The sequence below is a fragment of the Aulostomus chinensis genome, chromosome 20 (assembly GCF_037954235.1).
Source record: "Aulostomus chinensis isolate RoL2024-O1b breed Wild chromosome 20, RoL_Achi_v1.0, whole genome shotgun sequence".
Taxonomy (NCBI): domain Eukaryota; kingdom Metazoa; phylum Chordata; class Actinopteri; order Syngnathiformes; family Aulostomidae; genus Aulostomus; species Aulostomus chinensis.
The window spans coordinates 3,549,029-3,564,994 of record NC_141339.1 but is presented as its reverse complement, the minus strand read 5'-3'; the positions used below and the strand labels follow the sequence as shown (position 1 = coordinate 3,564,994).

Below are 15,966 nucleotides of genomic sequence, written 5' to 3'. Positions count from 1 at the left end.
AACATAGAAAAGGTCTTTTATCAGACCGGGACAAAAATTCACTGTATTGGTGATTTTTTTCCTCAATCAATCTCAGGCCCAAAAATCCATGATCAGCAGGGCCCTTCTGTATGTAGGACATCAGCTGGGATTTGACTGCATCATTAATCAGATGTTACAGTAAGCTAACTGATCAGTTCATGACATTTACAGTGATGATTAATAACATGTCTGATACACATCATTATAAATCATCTAGAAATAATTTAAATATAATTGTTGTGCTTCCCCCCCCAGGATTCCATGGGTACACTTCCACCGTATGTTTCTAACGTTCTAAGTGAGGGTGAGACAAGACTACGCCGTTTCTAACCACGTACATATGTAGTCACATGTGTCTTGCTGTGAAAGGGTCAAGGGTTAACTGTGCTCTATGTCTTCACAGCTGCCATCAGTCCTACAGAATACATCATCGAGGTTGAAGTAGAAATCTCTACCACTGAGGAGCGCCAAATGCTCACAAGCATAATTGAGGACAACTTCCCAGTCAACAGCAACGGTCTTGACATCCAAAGCGTCTTGATCACGACAGGTCGGACCCGCCGTTTACCAGAAGTCATCCACAGTCAAACGTGTGTTGTTGTTTTTTTTTTTTTTTTGTGAGAGTCAATGTGTTGTGCCACAGTGTGTTCACCACAGGAGACTGGCTACCAGTGCAGATGTGAGGAGGGCTTTGCTTGGCCGAAATCCAGCTGTATCACGTATGAGAACTGTGATGCCATCGTTGACGACACATGCGGTTGCATTAATGCTCGTCCAACTGGGAACCAGCACTGTCAGTTACAAACCAGTAGGGCAGGTGGGTCATCATCCGATCCCCAGTGGGAAGTTAGTTTTCTAATACTGTGCAAATGCTGTTCATTATCCCACACACGCAATGTTTCTGATGGAAACAGTCAGTGAATAACAGAAAATACAGAGCTCAGAGGCTTCTACTACGCAACCAACATTAAGAAGACGAGACGTTTATTCATGACCTGCAATCCAGCTGCAACAGTCTGGATGTGCTTTAGTGCCTCGTAGCTGACTTCTCAATCTCCATCCTAGTATGAATGAAGAACTGACGAGGCTGAGTTCAGCAGGACTGCGTCTGTTAGTGAAACAATTTTATGGTAATGGCATTATTCTACCAGCAGGTGGTGTTTGCATCCATCAGCTCCTCCAACCATGCGTGCTATGAGCGGCAGTTTCATTATGGAAACTTTTTTTTTTTAATTCCTTTTTTTTTTTTTTAAATAAGAAATTATTGGGTCCATTCAGCCATTTTTAATCATCCAATTGTGGCAACTTGATGAAAGGAGAGTCAGATAATTCACCTGGTAAATGACAAGTCACAGATTCTAGAGATATGAAAGGAGAAACATTTGACAGGCAAAAGTGTCTGAGCGTGGGTGTGGGTGTGTGTTTGTGTCTGTCTGCTTGAGTGTGAGTGAGTGTCTGTGTCTGAGCGTGTGGGTGTTTGTGTCTGTCTGTGTCTGATTGTGTGTGTGTGTGTCTGTACTTGTCTGAGCGTCTGCGTGTTTGTCAGTATTAAGCCTTGACCCATCTCCCACTAACTTATTAACGATCACACTCAGATACTTTTGCATTAATTCTAATCAGTTAGTTTCTCTATACACACACACTTGCTGCATGCCCACAAATTAAAAACTCAGAAAAGGATGTGATGTCATTTATGATAGCCGGGGTCTGGAAATATGAACACCCTCAGTTCTGTGAGTGTGACCGACTCTCCTGTGCTGCTCCACAGTGGACATCGATTTAGTCATCGAGGTGCGCTTTCTAGCTGGCAGTGTCCTGACAGACATCATGGATCTATTAAGGGAGACTCTCGGAAATATCGCCTTCCCAACTGCCATCACTGAAACACTGATGGTGCACAGCATAAGTCTGACCACAGGTGAGGAGTTCTTGTCTCCTTCTCTAGCCAACTTCCAACGCTGTCGTCATGTTGTAACATGTTGTACGTTCATTCAAGAGTGTCGACCGAACGCCACTGGAATTCTTCAGTGTCAGTGTGAGGAGGACTTTGAATGGTCAAGTGACAAGTGTTCCACCTATGGTTCGTGCAGCAATGCTAGCACACGAGCCTGCAGCTGCATAAATGGACTTCCTCCTGATGGACAGTTCTGTACACCAATCACAAGTAAGTGTGTAGTAGCAACACATCCACATCCAAACTGTGTTCAATACTAACCGTTGGGGGATGGCAGTGTAAAAAATATGTGTGTGTGTGTGTGTAGTCAGGTCTCACTTTCAGTCAGATCTTAATCTCATCGTGACTTCATCACTTGATCAGATGCTGTTTAACTGAAAACCACGGTTGTTTTATTGAGTCTCCAGTTCTCCACCCCAGGTATCCTGCATTGTCCGACACCATCCAGTAAAGGAGGACAACTGCTTCAACTTGGACAGATTCTGTAGAAACTACCAGCGCTGCTGTGGGAAGTACAAAGGTTACTGATGAATTAGTGACGTGGACTTTGTTCTCCTCACAGGGACATCAACTCTACCTCCAACATCAACACCAACCCTGGCAACAAAAGTGACATCAACACCAACCCTGGCAATAAAAGTGACATCAACTCCAGCTGTGACAACAAAAGTGACATCAACTCCAGCTGTGACAGAAATAGTGACATCAACTCCAGCTGTGACAGAAATAGTGACATCAACTCCAGCTGTGACAGAAATAGTGACATCAACTCCAGCTGTGACAGAAATAGTGACATCAACTCCAGCTGTGACAGAAATAGTGACATCAACTCCAGCTGTGACAGAAATAGTGACATCAACTCCAGCTGTGACAGAAATAGTGACATCAACTCCAGCTGTGACAGAAATAGTGACATCAACTCCAGCTGTGACAACAAAAGTGACATCAACTCCAGCTGTGACAACAAAAGTAACAAAAGTGACATTAGCTCCAGCTGTGACAGCAAAAGTGACATCACCTCCAACTTCAACAAAAAAAGTAACAAAAGTGACATTAGCTCCAGCTGTGACAACAACTCGAAGTCCAGCAACTCAAACACAACTAAAGAGGAACCTCCATTTTTCCATGGACATTGTTTTTAATTCTTCATACAATGACACAGACAACCCCGTTTACCAAAACTGTCGTGAGGCCGTAAGTCTTGGGTCTTTGGTCTGTCTGTCTGTCTGTCTTATCGAAGGATGTAATATTTGATCTTGATTTGACTGTGAAAATAATAACAGGTCATTATGTGTGTCAAACAGATCCAGGAACAATGTAAGAAACACATCAAAAATCTAATATCAGCAGAAATCATTAACATCAGGTGAGTTACATTTGATTTGCTGTGATTTGTTCTTGCATTATTTCATGTCTACTGACAGCAGTTGTCAATTGGAAACGTACTTTCATATGTACACTTTAAGTGTGTGTGTGTGTGTGTGTGTGTTTTGCAGAGGTTGATTTTAAGAATAATTTATTTGTGTCATCCCCACAACCAGCATAATGAATTATCGTAGTGGCTCTTTTTTTCTTTTTTTTTTTGGGGGAATATTGATGATAAAGTCCATTTATAGGTCCTGCACAGTAAGCTAAGCAGGGTAAACCAGTGGAGAAGGAGGAGTGGTTTATGGTGGCGAGCTCGCTTCACCTTACCCACGACTGAAATGCCTCTTGAATGTGTGTCAATGATTTCTGTGAGATTTCCAGCGTATTCTATCATCTGGTGTCACAGCAAGAAACTTGCTTCCGTCAACTCTTATAATGTCCACACCATCTACTTATGTTAGTTCTTTTACAATTATAAAATAAAGTGATTTTAAAGTGAATTTAAATTATAATTAGTTTCCGTCAATTCACATTTTTAATTTGCATGTGTCTGGAGTAACCATCTCCAGTTGCTCCCTTAAATTCACCCCAGAATGAATGAACATTTTTAGACCCAAAACTGTCCCCTGGGGGACACCACAAGCGATGTCCAAGCATGACATTACATATAGTCCCATCCATCTATTCTGTCATCGCGGTTGTGTAGCCGGACAACAGCTTGACAGATAGCTAACAACAAACTCCAGCAAACCATTTTCTTCCAAAGAGCATGGCTTTACTGGAGAAAACGTCTTGACATGTACAGTGCTTGGTGCCCACTGCACTAATGAGCACAAGCTGTGTAGAACTAATTGAACACTACTGACAGAAATGAGTGGAAAAGTACTGGCAGAAAAGAAGCAACACTAGAAATTTCCACAAGGAGTCAGTAATAATTACACCGAACAGGAGACAGGACACCATCCATTTTCTTCTTCTTATCCTGTTAAAGGTGGTGGGTGTGGAGCCTATCCCAGCAGCCTTCAGGTGAGAGGCGGGGTTCAGTCCATGGCAGGGCCAACACATATAGACAGACAACCACTGGCTCTCCCAGCCACGCCTACGGTCAATTTAGAGTCTGGATTAACCTGGTCCCCTCTTGATGTCTTTGGACTGTGGGAGGAAACTGGAGTACCAGAGAGAACCCACGCAGGAACAGGGAGAACATGCAGACTCACCCAGAAAGACCCCGTGCTCCAGCCGGGGCTCAAACCTGGAACCTTCTTGCTGTGAGGAGACAGTGCTAACCACTGTAGAACCGTGCCGCCCTACGTGCAGTCCCAACTCCACAAATTGTTTCCTCTGTCTTAAGTAGTTTTTGAAAGGGAAATAATCCTTGTAGACCGTTGAGAGTTGCTAATTCTCTGAAGAATTACAGACTCTGTGTGATGAAGCAAGTCTCTTTAGTGCATGCAGCATGGAGAGAAGACTGCTGACTGTTCTCTCTCGATATGTACAATGACCCAACCTTTTATACCATTAACAACAAAGGGGCAGATGATTTCCACATCAAAGCAATGACTATAGGGTATAGGAAATAACACCTGTTAAATATTTGCTTCTCAGCTCCCCTCTTCATCCTGGTCTATTGCCCTTTTGTGCCTTGAGGTCAGGGTGGCCACAGGAACTCATAAAATACTTCCTGAGACTACTACCTCTGACCTCTGACCTATCTATTAAGTCAATTCCTACATTTTTCACCCAGAGCAGATTTCCCCCATACAGTCAATAATATTTAGTGACTTGTTAAATATGGAAGAATACTCCAGCCGCATTTGTGATCTCCTCAATTCAATCAGTCAGTCCCACTAATGTTGAACTGACTGATCTAAAGCCTGACTGACTGTCAGAAAGACCATCCATTTTCTTCCACTTAGTCCTGTTAAGGGTCACGGGGGGTGGAGCCTATCCCAGCGTCTACAGGCAAGAGGCGGGGTTCCCCCTGGACAGGTCACCAGTCCATCACAGGACCAACACATATAGACAGTCAACCATTCACACTCAGTCACACCTACAGTCAATTAAGAGTATCAATCAGCCTCGTCCCCAATTGTGGGAGCAAGCCTGAGTACCAGAGAGAACCCACGCAGGTACAGGGAAAACATGGAGCCTCCACACAGAAAGATCCCACGCCCGAGCTGGGACTTGAACCCGAAACCTTCTAGCAGTGAAGTGACAGTGCTGACCACTGCACCACCGTGCAGAAAGTAATTAATGCTTATCTAAGAACTTGATAAATCTGTTGTTTAATAGTCTTTCCAGAATTTTGGAGAATTTTGGAAGTAGAGAAAACAGGCCAGTAATTTGTGTCGTCTTACACAGAAGTACAACTTCAGCTGTTTTCATTTTGTTTAAAAATGTCGTGGTTTGAAATGTGAAAACAATGAATGTGTGTGAGTGGCTCTGAGATCCCCTCGATGACCTTTGGTCACCAGTTTTAATTCAACTTCTTTGTGGTCAGTAGATGTTTTGTTTTAAAGTTTATTTAAGATATCGAAAATTTCCTTTTCTTCCTCTACTGTCACTGCTGAGGCTACTGCACTTCGTCCGCATGTTGATCTGGATTAGATGTTACTTCACAGGTCCGGCAGCACCATTGTAGACTACTCTGTCTCAGCACTGTCTTTTAACGACGAGGACGTTCGAGCAGTGAAATCAGGGATATTCACACAGCTGGAGAAATTCTACCCAATGATATACGATAGTAAGACAGTTTCACTTTCAAGTGGTTTATTTTCTAATTTTCACATTCATATTTGCAAAGGCTGTCACTGTACAGACATGGTTGTGTATTAATCATCGGATTTTTTTGCCGTTTTTTTTTTTTTAAGGCTCAACTTTCCTAAACTTTGCACCAAATGAAGTGTTTTTGGGGGACAAAGTGACTGTAACGTGTGGACCCCCACCAGGAGACCTCAGTTTTGCAGTGGTGAGTGCGGAGTGGAGACGTGACAGCAAGTCAATATTGCCTGACAGCGACCACGATATCACAGCTGAGTTGAATAAGTCAGTGCTCACGGTGTCGAGGTTCTTTACCACTGACAACGGTAAGACACTCTACTGGTGCTGCGATCCCAGTCTCAATCATGTTGGTTTACGTGTTGGCGCTGTGCAGGACGTTGTGTGACTGAATAGAGTTCAGCTTGAAAGGAGGGGAAAAAATGTCTCACAGTGGCAGAAACACTATGCACTATGTTTTGTTTTGGGGTTTTTTTTGGGGGGGGGGGTGATACACCAATACCGTAAAATGTACGTGACCTTGGTGTGTCATTCAACCATAGGAGACAGACGCGGTCTAACTTGATCAGCGGCATAAAGGCCTGGATAAAATTAAAACTTGTAGTCTTTCTCTACTGGCAAAGGCCTCAATAGACCTTACGACAGTGCAGCCTGTTTGCTTGAAGTCCAGTATTCATAGGTAGACACTGCTGAACGCTGACAAAGCAACTTAATTTTTTTAAATTGGGGCTTTTTTTCTCCCCTGTAACAGCCAGGGGCAGAGCAGTACTGTAATCCTGGGGCTGATCCTGTTGTCAGGCAGGTCACCAGCCCCTGAGCCCTCTCCTGTGGGAACCTTTACCACTGTTCAGCACATGGCGCTTCATGCAGTGGCTGGAAAAGTACACAGTTCCTTTGCTTAAGTAAATGTACAAATACCCAGATGAAATAGTACTCTGGTAAATGTCTCCATTCAAAAATTTAACTAAAGTGAAAATATTTGTTTTTGAGTTTACTTCAGTATCAAAAATAAAAGTACACATTCTACACAATGTTTGTGTTTTCCAGTCCATGGACGTATTCAACCCTAGTGAGGTTGATGACTTGGTATGCTAACGTGGGAGTTACTTTTAACAAATGTGATTTTTCCAAAACAGATCTGGGCTCGTTATGAGCTCTTCTTCTTCTTCTCCTTCTTCTTCTTCCTCCTTCTCCTCTTTTAAGGTACGAGGCCCCAGCTCCACTCTTCCCCCAAGTTTGGGGAAAGTTGGCCTCATAGTTCTTACATACTTCTGTTAATAGACAAGAAAAAAATGTCACAGTCACATGACCTCTGTGGAGGCTGTAATGATCCCTTACTGCATTGGGATCTGGTAACTGGACAATGTGGGGTGGGTAGGTGGGTGTGTGTGGGTGGGGTTCTAACACAAACCCAAGATGTGGTTTAAGTTTTGCCCTCTCTATCACCTGCTGGTGGCTTCCCTGGCCCAACCAATTTAGTAGCCTCATCATCGTAGACACATCATGTCAGTGTATATGTTTGACAGCATGGCTTCATGTCTCAATTCATGATTGCTTTTCAATTACAGGGCGTTACGATTGCAAACTGATTTCAGAAACCAAATCAGTTTTCCGACAGACATCTGATGGCATATTCAGTTTGAAGGAAGCCCCCCGGATTGAAGTGGAACCGCTCCATCGGAGTGTCGAGTGTGAAGTTGGCAAAACAGTTGCACTGAAGTGCTCAGTCCAAAGCCCCTACAAGGTTGAGTTTACGGACAGTGACGCTGAAGGTAAGACAGCACCAACCAGCCCCACAGCTCCAGCAGCTGTTTTGGTATGTATGGCTTAGCCCTAATGTGGATTCCAGGTCATTGCTGCATTGTGATACTCTTTCACCAGGTTGACTGGTTGCTTTTATGTTCTGATTTGTTTTTTTGTTTTTTACAGGTAATAATGTCACATATAACTTCCAAATCAACAACTGTGCAGCAACAACAACAACAGTAACTGTCACTTGTCAAGTGATAAACCAGAGGCGATTCAACAAAATTATTACACTGTCATTATCTACAGACAGTAAGTGTCAATCCACATGTGAAACAATACGTAGTACAACTGAGGATGTTTCTGCGTCACTACTAAGATCAGAATCTACATTGTCTCCAGGTTTCAGATGTGTGGATGATGAAGTCTTTGGCAGTGGCTTCGTGGGCGATAAGGGCAGAGCTCCCTGTGGATCGGACGAGGTGGGAGAGAAGACGGCAGACTGTGCCGAGAGCGGCGAATGGGTGAATCAAACCGACACGTGCATCCTGCAGGTGGTCCAGGATCTGCTCAGCCAGTCTCAGGTGATGAACATAGAAGACATTTTGTGTGTGTGTGTGTGTGTGTGTGTGTGTGCGTAACATTTAAAAAGTTCAACGTGAAAAATCTTCTATTTTTTCATCTTTTTTTCCTTTGGCTCCATTCCATTGGTCATGCCTGCGCGTCATAAATGTTCCACAGCTTCGGTGCTTGTTGCACCGCCAGGCCTCTCATGGGGGCTTTGGAACAAGACAGAATCTGCTGATATTTAGGACTCGGTTTGTGACATCACAAGTTCGAGGCACTCGCGGTTCATACACAGTGGACTTTGCATTTGAGATTGTGGATTTTTTCAATGAGTGAAATGAAAGAGTTCCGACAGCAATCATGCATTCAAGCTGTTTTTTTGTTGTTGTTTTTTTGCCTGGACATTTTTCTTCAAGACACTTTCATTGGTCCTTTTGTGAAATGTAATTGGTTTATTTAAGAGGTGGATGAGAAAGGCTGTATCACACTGTGTGCTTGCTCTCACACCGATTCGCACTGAAGGTTAACAGGGCCATCAAAGCCGAGTTTGTCACACCCGTGTACTTCTTCACTGGAATTCAGTGGAACATATTTCACTAAGATTGCTTGAATTTTTTTGTGAACATCCAAAACAAACCCCAATGAAACAGTAATTCTAACCTTAAATCTTGGTAAACTGAATGCGTTTTATTGGTACGGTTGCCATCTTTTATTGCATGGACATGCGTACTGTTCACAACGCTTGCAAAACCAGATTGCAAACTCATAACCATAGATTGGGTGCTGTGGGAGACTTGGATTTCAATGAGGTTGGACTACAAATTTGTGCCGGTCTGTAAACGTACACACGAATTTGACAACAGAGCACAGGTTTGGGAACAATATATTCCTGTCTCTTTCTATATGTACATCTCGAAATGCTAACGCTGTTTTTTTGTTTTAATTTCACAGTCACTGAGCAACAATACATTGCCAGACTTCTTGAAGGAACTGAATGATACCACTGTCAGTTTAGCTGATCAGGTGGTGAACTCCTCCAACAACATCAACGCCATTGTTGAAATTCTCAGCAATGTAGCAAACGCGTCATCCTCCCTGTCAATTATAATAAATCCAGCATCTATGGAGGTACGGCCTTTGGGCTCCCCCCTATTTAAAACAATACATGTTGCTTAAAAACATGGACTGCTTCTCTAATAATCTGATACCTGTCTTTTATTTTCATGTAGAATATTCTCTTCACTGCGGGTGTCCTGACCACAGATGATGCGAAGGAGTCGTGGGACATTCTGAATTTTAAAAACAGCATGGCGATGTCAGATGCCAAGAGTGTCCAACCCAAAGCTGCCAGCTCATCCTTATTGTTTTCACTGGAGGCTCTAACGCGTAGTCTTACCAATGGCTCTTTTAACATTGGCACACCGTTTATTCTTTTGAATAAAACTACATTTGAAGACACTTTCAATGCTGACTTGAATTCATCAGTTGAGATAGACATACTGGAGGCTGCTGGAGGGATCAAGAGCATTTCCCTGATGACATTTGCCTCAATGGACAACGTTCTGCCTCCAAGGGATGAAAACAATTCAACCCTCAGAGTCATCGGTGGAAGAGTCGTTCTGGTTCAGTCGAGTGACCGCGTCAATAATGTCTCCTTCACCTTCGACATTTTGAATAATAATACGGGGAACTCTCATTGCGTCTTCTGGAACTTCAGCCTCTTCAACGGTCTTGGAGGATGGGACGATGAGGGCTGCCAACTGGTATCCTTGGTAAATGACACTGCCTCCTGCCAATGCAACCATCTGACCTCGTTCTCCATCCTGATGTCCCCCAACAGTCGTAGAGACCCGGTGTTGGATTTTATAACCTACATTGGTGTTGGCATATCCATGGGCTCATTGGTCATATGTCTCATCATTGAAGCTGTCATCTGGAGAAAAATAAGAAAGAACAAGACATCATATTTGCGCCATGTTTCCATTGTGAACATTGCAGTGTCACTCCTGATCGCAGACATTTGGTTTATTATTGGAGCAGCGATCTCAGATGCAAAGGAAGAAAACCCACCAGCCTGTACCGCGGCTACTTTTTTCATCCATTTTTTCTACTTGGCACTCTTCTTCTGGATGTTTGCCTCGGCTCTGCTCTTGCTCTACCGCACAGTCAGCGTCTTTGATGGAGGTTTGTCCAAAGCTTCAATGATGGCTATTGGATTCTCTCTCGGCTATGGAGTTCCCCTAATCATCGCAGTCATAACGATAGCCGTCACTGCTCCCACTGACAGCTACACCCGAGAAAGTGGGGTCTGCTGGCTGAACTTGGACAAGTCCAAAGCCCTCCTGGCATTTGTGATCCCTGCACTGCTGATAGTGGTGATAAACTTCCTGATCCTCCTGGTGGTCCTGTATAAGATGCTGAGGAGTAGAGTGGTGTCAGATGCTGCACAGTCAGAGCAGAAGCACGCACTTGTGGTCATAGCAAGAAGCTTGGCCGTCCTCACGCCGTTCTTTGGATTAACGTGGGGTCTCGGAGTGGGAACCATGACCAACCCGAATGATAGAGGAATCCATATTGCATTTGCATTCTTCAATTCACTGCAGGTATTTTTTTCTGTTCTTATAGTTTTTAACGATGTTGACTTCAGTTCAAGTTAGACCTCCCAAAGTACTGGAATCTGTACTGATTGATGACACATGAGGTGAACTCAGAAATATAGAAATGGACATGAGAATGCTAGGTTAGTTTTGAATGTGAGTTATAACTTTTGCTGCCTTACTTGAAGCTTATCTTTGTCTTCATATAGGGTTTCTTCATCTTAGTTTTTGGAACACTGTTGGACAGAAAGGTATGTTTGTCTAAAGACCGATATTTTAAATGGCCTATTGAAAGAAAAATCCACCTTAATTACAATTATTCTTTGTCATTTCTCTACAAATCTTCTATTCTTGGCCTTAGTAGAATAAAATTAAATACACAATTTAAAATGTATCTCAGATTTACTGCACTCATCGTAAAGAGCACTCTACCAAGAATGTGTACTTTCACATAATGGATTATCTCCCAAAAAATGATGTGTTTACAGAAGAAAATTGAACACAGGCTTCCTGAGCCATGCTCAGGTTCTCCAACCTGAGTCAGGAGTCTGCCTTTTACTTATAATTACAGTTAATAACATTTAGCTTCGTTGTCTGCTTGTGATTTCTTTTAAATGCTGAATAACTGGATTATAATCTTGCGGCAGGAGCATGCCGCCATGCGTTGGTGAATATGCTCAGGTGCTTCTGTTTTAATGGATGTAGGCAACTGTTTAGTCGGTGGCTACTAAATCGTGCTGTCGCTGCAGTTTGCCATCTCTCCCTGTTAGTAATGAAAAAGTTGTTTGTAGAGGTCAGAATTTTGATGAGAATTCCTACATGAAGTCTTTGGTATGAACAAACTACCCTGATAGGATATAAAAATGCTGTGTAACAGTGCGCTAATATTTGAGAGTGAACTTTTCAGGTGCGGTCAGAAATCGCAATGATGTCACAGAGCTCTGGTGCGGGGACAAGGGTACGTGGAATTATCTACTGTAATGGTCTCGTACTTGTACTCGTGAACTCTTCTTCAATTACTGTGTTACTTTTTGCCTCTCTTTAGACCACCAGTGGAAACGCATCATCGAGTGGATTGGGTTTTTTGCAGAACTTGAAAAGAAGAAGAGGTAAATGAGGAAACAAATTCCATGCCGACATTCTTAACACGTGCGCAGGGCTTGACATGAGCACCCACCCACCCGCCAGATGTGTTAAATGAATGACTTGGTTGGCCTGTTCAGGAAATTCAGTTCCACGTCTGTACAGAGGCTCTTAATGACACAACATGAATATCACAACCCCAACCAGGCAGATTGTTCCCTACATCTTTATGCACACGAACACTCACAGCCACTGATAATGAATTTACTCTCCGTTACTCTTGCTTGACGCTTATTGTGCGAGTGTACGCCACGGTGGTTCCAAAGCCCTTTTACTTTTGCATCGGTCAACTGGTAAGTGGGTAACAGCAGTGCTGCATTTGTTTCCAAATTTACTCTGTGCTTTTTTAATCTAGATGATGCTTGAAATTTGCTGATGCTGGATTGGACAGTTGCCCGTGGACAGTGTCGTCTTAGCGGTCATGCCCTACAGCCCTTCGGGCGCGGTGGTTAGCTGAGCTGGTCCTGCTAGCAGTAGCTAACACCTCTGGTAACATCTCACATTTAAACCGCCACGTGACTTGACCGCGTAGAAACTGAAACAAGACTCTTTCTGGCATTTTGTTACCGCTTCCAGCTTCTGTTCACCACACCGTCAGAACTCACAGTCAACAACACAAAAGAGAGACAGAAAAGTTCAACCAAAAGTGGAAGTCAGGTCAAGAGTGTTTATGTGCCACAAGAAACTTGTTGCTCATGACTTTGGAAACCCACAATGAAACTGTCAAGCTTCGCTACTTTTAGCAACTTGCTAATCAGTGAATCCACCGCCAACCAGAGCGCTCAGCTTACAGTCTGAGGGTAAATTTACTTTCTCTCTGACGTGTTTTTCAGATGGTTACAATGTGTCATCTAATATGTCCAGAGAAGCTCAGTCCTTCAGCAACACTTGATGATCGGTGCACACAGCAAACGCTGTCTCCACTGCTGCGGTGGCACTTTCCATGCATGAAGGTGAGATGTACCCTGTAGCACATCATGAAACATCCGGGGGAGAAACATGCTGGACTTCTGCGATATAATCCAAAGCTTCTCTTGAGTCGGACTTAGACTGTGGTGGATGTGAAGTGTTTACTATATTTTTTGCAGTAACTGCAATTCACCAAATAAAAATGTAACTTAGTTTGGCTTTTTCAGTATTTCCTATAAAACTACAAATCCTGCACCATGGTTGATGCCTCTGTGACGTCTGTCCTAATGTAATTAATATGTAGATTTAGCTAAATAAGAATTTGTCTTTTTAACAAGGTCTTTTTAATTAGGCCTGATGTCTCAGGACGTATAGTATCTTACAATGCAGTCTCTGCCTGCCACAAAATCATGAATTATCTTCAGCAGTTGAATTATTTGCCAGGTGTTATGAACATTCCTCACGGCACTCCTGAGATACGGTCTCAAGACTGAGACCTGAACACATGATAGCTCCATTGTGTGTGTGTGTCATTCCATCTCTGTCCTCTAACAAAAGTACATGCGGAATGCAAAACTTGTTTGGGTTTACTTTGCCAATCAAAGCAGTTTGACTGGCAAGGCTGCCTCCCACAGATCAGTGAACTTATAACACTGACAAATTGCCTTGTGCAAATAGAATTCCCATCAGGCAAATCAGAGCAAGAATGACAAACCATCAGAATCCGCTTTTACTGCTGGTGCAGGCTTTCGCAGCAGCCTGATTTCATCGCAGGATCAGTTACGACTGGCAGAACCTCATCGAGCGTCCACCGTGCGATGTGCCGTGACAGGCAGAGGACAACTACAGTCATGGAATGCATTCTGTTTATTCATTGCTTGTGTTGTTGTTGTTGTTTTCCACTGTGACATGATGATGTAATACCAGTAAGTACTTAATACTTACAAATCAGCAAGTGTAAAAAAATGTATATTTGTATTTGATATTATCTGTACAGTATATTACAGCATAGAGTCGATCTGTACGTAAGTTGTTTTATGCACTTTGTTTTATCAACATAAAATGATTTCTGTTCAAGAGTGAAACTAAAAGAAAGAGCACTTTCACACGGCTCAAAGCCCGCAGATGCTTTACTTGTTATTTATTTGCCAGGTCAGGTCACCAGGTCGAGTGACCAGGTCAGGTAGCCAGGTCGGGTGACCAGGTCAGGTAGCCAGGTCGGGTAACCAGGTCAGGTAGCCAGGTCGGGTAACCAGGTCAGGTAGCCAGGTCGGGTAACCAGGTCGGGTGACCAGGTCAGGTAACCAGGTCGAGTGACCAGGTCAGGTAACCAGGTGGGGTGACCAGGTCAGGTAACCAGGTCGAGTGACCAGGTCAGGTAACCAGGTGGGGTGACCAGGTCAGGTAACCAGGTCAAATCCAGTCAATACAGTGAGTGTTCTGTTCAGGAAGAAGTCAGCAGATCTCCAAGAATCCGTGTTTGATTGGAAAACGAGGCGGATCTGGTCCCACCAGCTCCTCCCTCACACACTGCTGCTGCGTTAGACACCTCCAGCCTACTCACGCACCACGTACACCTCACAGCCTCATAATCCACTACTGCTGGCAGACTGGTGACCTGGAACTGAACAGAAAAATGCATTTTGCACCACCTAGAGGGGAAATTATTGGACCGTTCATGTTAAAAGGGTCTACATGGGTGCCCCAGTGTTGGACTGGTAAGCAGTGAAGGTCCTGGTTCAGATCTGACGTGGTCCCTGCATGAACCTTGTTGGGTTCTCTCCTGGTTCCTCCCACACTCCAAAAACATGCTCGTTAGGTTAACTGGAGACTCTAAATTATCCATAGATGTGTGAGTGGTTGTCCGTCTCCTTATGCGAGAGGTGACCCCGCCTCTCACCTGATGTCAGCTGAGCCCCCCCACAGGTACAGACCATGGATGAAAGGATTGTGTCTCCAAAACGCACCACGCTTGTTCCAGCTAGTGTCAGTTCATCACCGGTGTTGTCCTCAGCAGTGTGAGAGCAGGTTGTCCTGTCTGACAGCCTTGACTGGATTTATATTGACTGATTGCAAATCTACATGCTTAAACGAACCAGAAATGATTGAAAACTTCATTAAAATTGCTTATTAATAGAATTTCAACAAAAAGACTGCCTCCCTTGACTTCTACCGTTGGGAGGTATCAATGACACATAACGCTTTGTGGGACCGTTGAGTAATTTTACACACAGATTTTTTTCTGCACAAATTATAAAATAATTACAATAAATGATATAGAAGTAGGCAAATGATTCACAATAATGCTCCTCCAATTCAAATTCAAATGCAATGCACTGCAAACTCAGTTCAATGTCCTGCTGACCGTTGAGTTTTTGTTTTCTAAACATTGAGATTTTACTTGGCAGTTATTTCAACACTCAGCTGGAACTCTCAGTTTTCTTCAATCCAATCTGAAGACGTGTCCTGCTGCCGCTGCCTGGTTTGATCATCCTTGTCCTGTTTCAGCTTATCTTCATTGCTACTTGACTCCTTTAGTTGTATAGATGTCATTCCCTACTGCCTTGTATTGCTTTCACAACTGACGTTCCATGTAATGCACAGTTGTGTGGCTGAATTGTTCTCTATGCAAATAAATGTACTTTGCTAACGTGATTAGTCGAAGTACAAATTTGTGCAAAACTGCCGTAAAGGCTTTTTAAAATTTCAGTGTTTCAGTTTGTATGTGGGCGGCACGGTGGAGCAGTGGTCAGCACTGTGGCCCCCCAGCAAGAAGGTTGTGGGTGGAGCCCCGGCTCCAGCTCAGGGTCTTTCTGGGTGAGTCTCCATGTTCTCCCTGTTCCTGCTGGGTTCTCTCTGGTACTCCAGCTTCCTCCACAGTCC

At 43.6% G+C, this 15,966-nt stretch overlaps 1 protein-coding gene across 3 annotated transcripts in view; it reads left to right on the top strand.

The window, feature by feature from the left end:
- LOC147242251 (adhesion G protein-coupled receptor F5-like) overlaps positions 1 to 15,731 on the top strand; it is a 32,172-nt gene extending 16,441 nt beyond the window's left edge. For 2 of the 3 annotated variants that reach the window (XM_086189928.1, XM_086189929.1), the window contains 18 exons: positions 277 to 325; positions 425 to 571; positions 665 to 838; positions 1,790 to 1,939; positions 2,018 to 2,185; positions 2,538 to 3,169; positions 3,280 to 3,341; positions 5,965 to 6,086; positions 6,214 to 6,429; positions 7,690 to 7,893; positions 8,051 to 8,179; positions 8,270 to 8,451; positions 9,386 to 9,562; positions 9,664 to 11,037; positions 11,241 to 11,282; positions 11,939 to 11,989; positions 12,077 to 12,140; positions 13,008 to 15,731. In XM_086189928.1, the coding sequence (XP_086046054.1) occupies positions 277 to 325; positions 425 to 571; positions 665 to 838; positions 1,790 to 1,939; positions 2,018 to 2,185; positions 2,538 to 3,169; positions 3,280 to 3,341; positions 5,965 to 6,086; positions 6,214 to 6,429; positions 7,690 to 7,893; positions 8,051 to 8,179; positions 8,270 to 8,451; positions 9,386 to 9,562; positions 9,664 to 11,037; positions 11,241 to 11,282; positions 11,939 to 11,989; positions 12,077 to 12,140; positions 13,008 to 13,066 (4,002 nt within the window). In that variant the 3' untranslated portion in view covers positions 13,067 to 15,731. The remainder of the gene's footprint in view (positions 1 to 276; positions 326 to 424; positions 572 to 664; positions 839 to 1,789; positions 1,940 to 2,017; positions 2,186 to 2,537; positions 3,170 to 3,279; positions 3,342 to 5,964; positions 6,087 to 6,213; positions 6,430 to 7,689; positions 7,894 to 8,050; positions 8,180 to 8,269; positions 8,452 to 9,385; positions 9,563 to 9,663; positions 11,038 to 11,240; positions 11,283 to 11,938; positions 11,990 to 12,076; positions 12,141 to 13,007) is intronic. The other variant, XR_015110674.1, reaches the window with a different exon arrangement.
- The last annotated feature ends 235 nt before the right edge of the window (positions 15,732 to 15,966 follow it).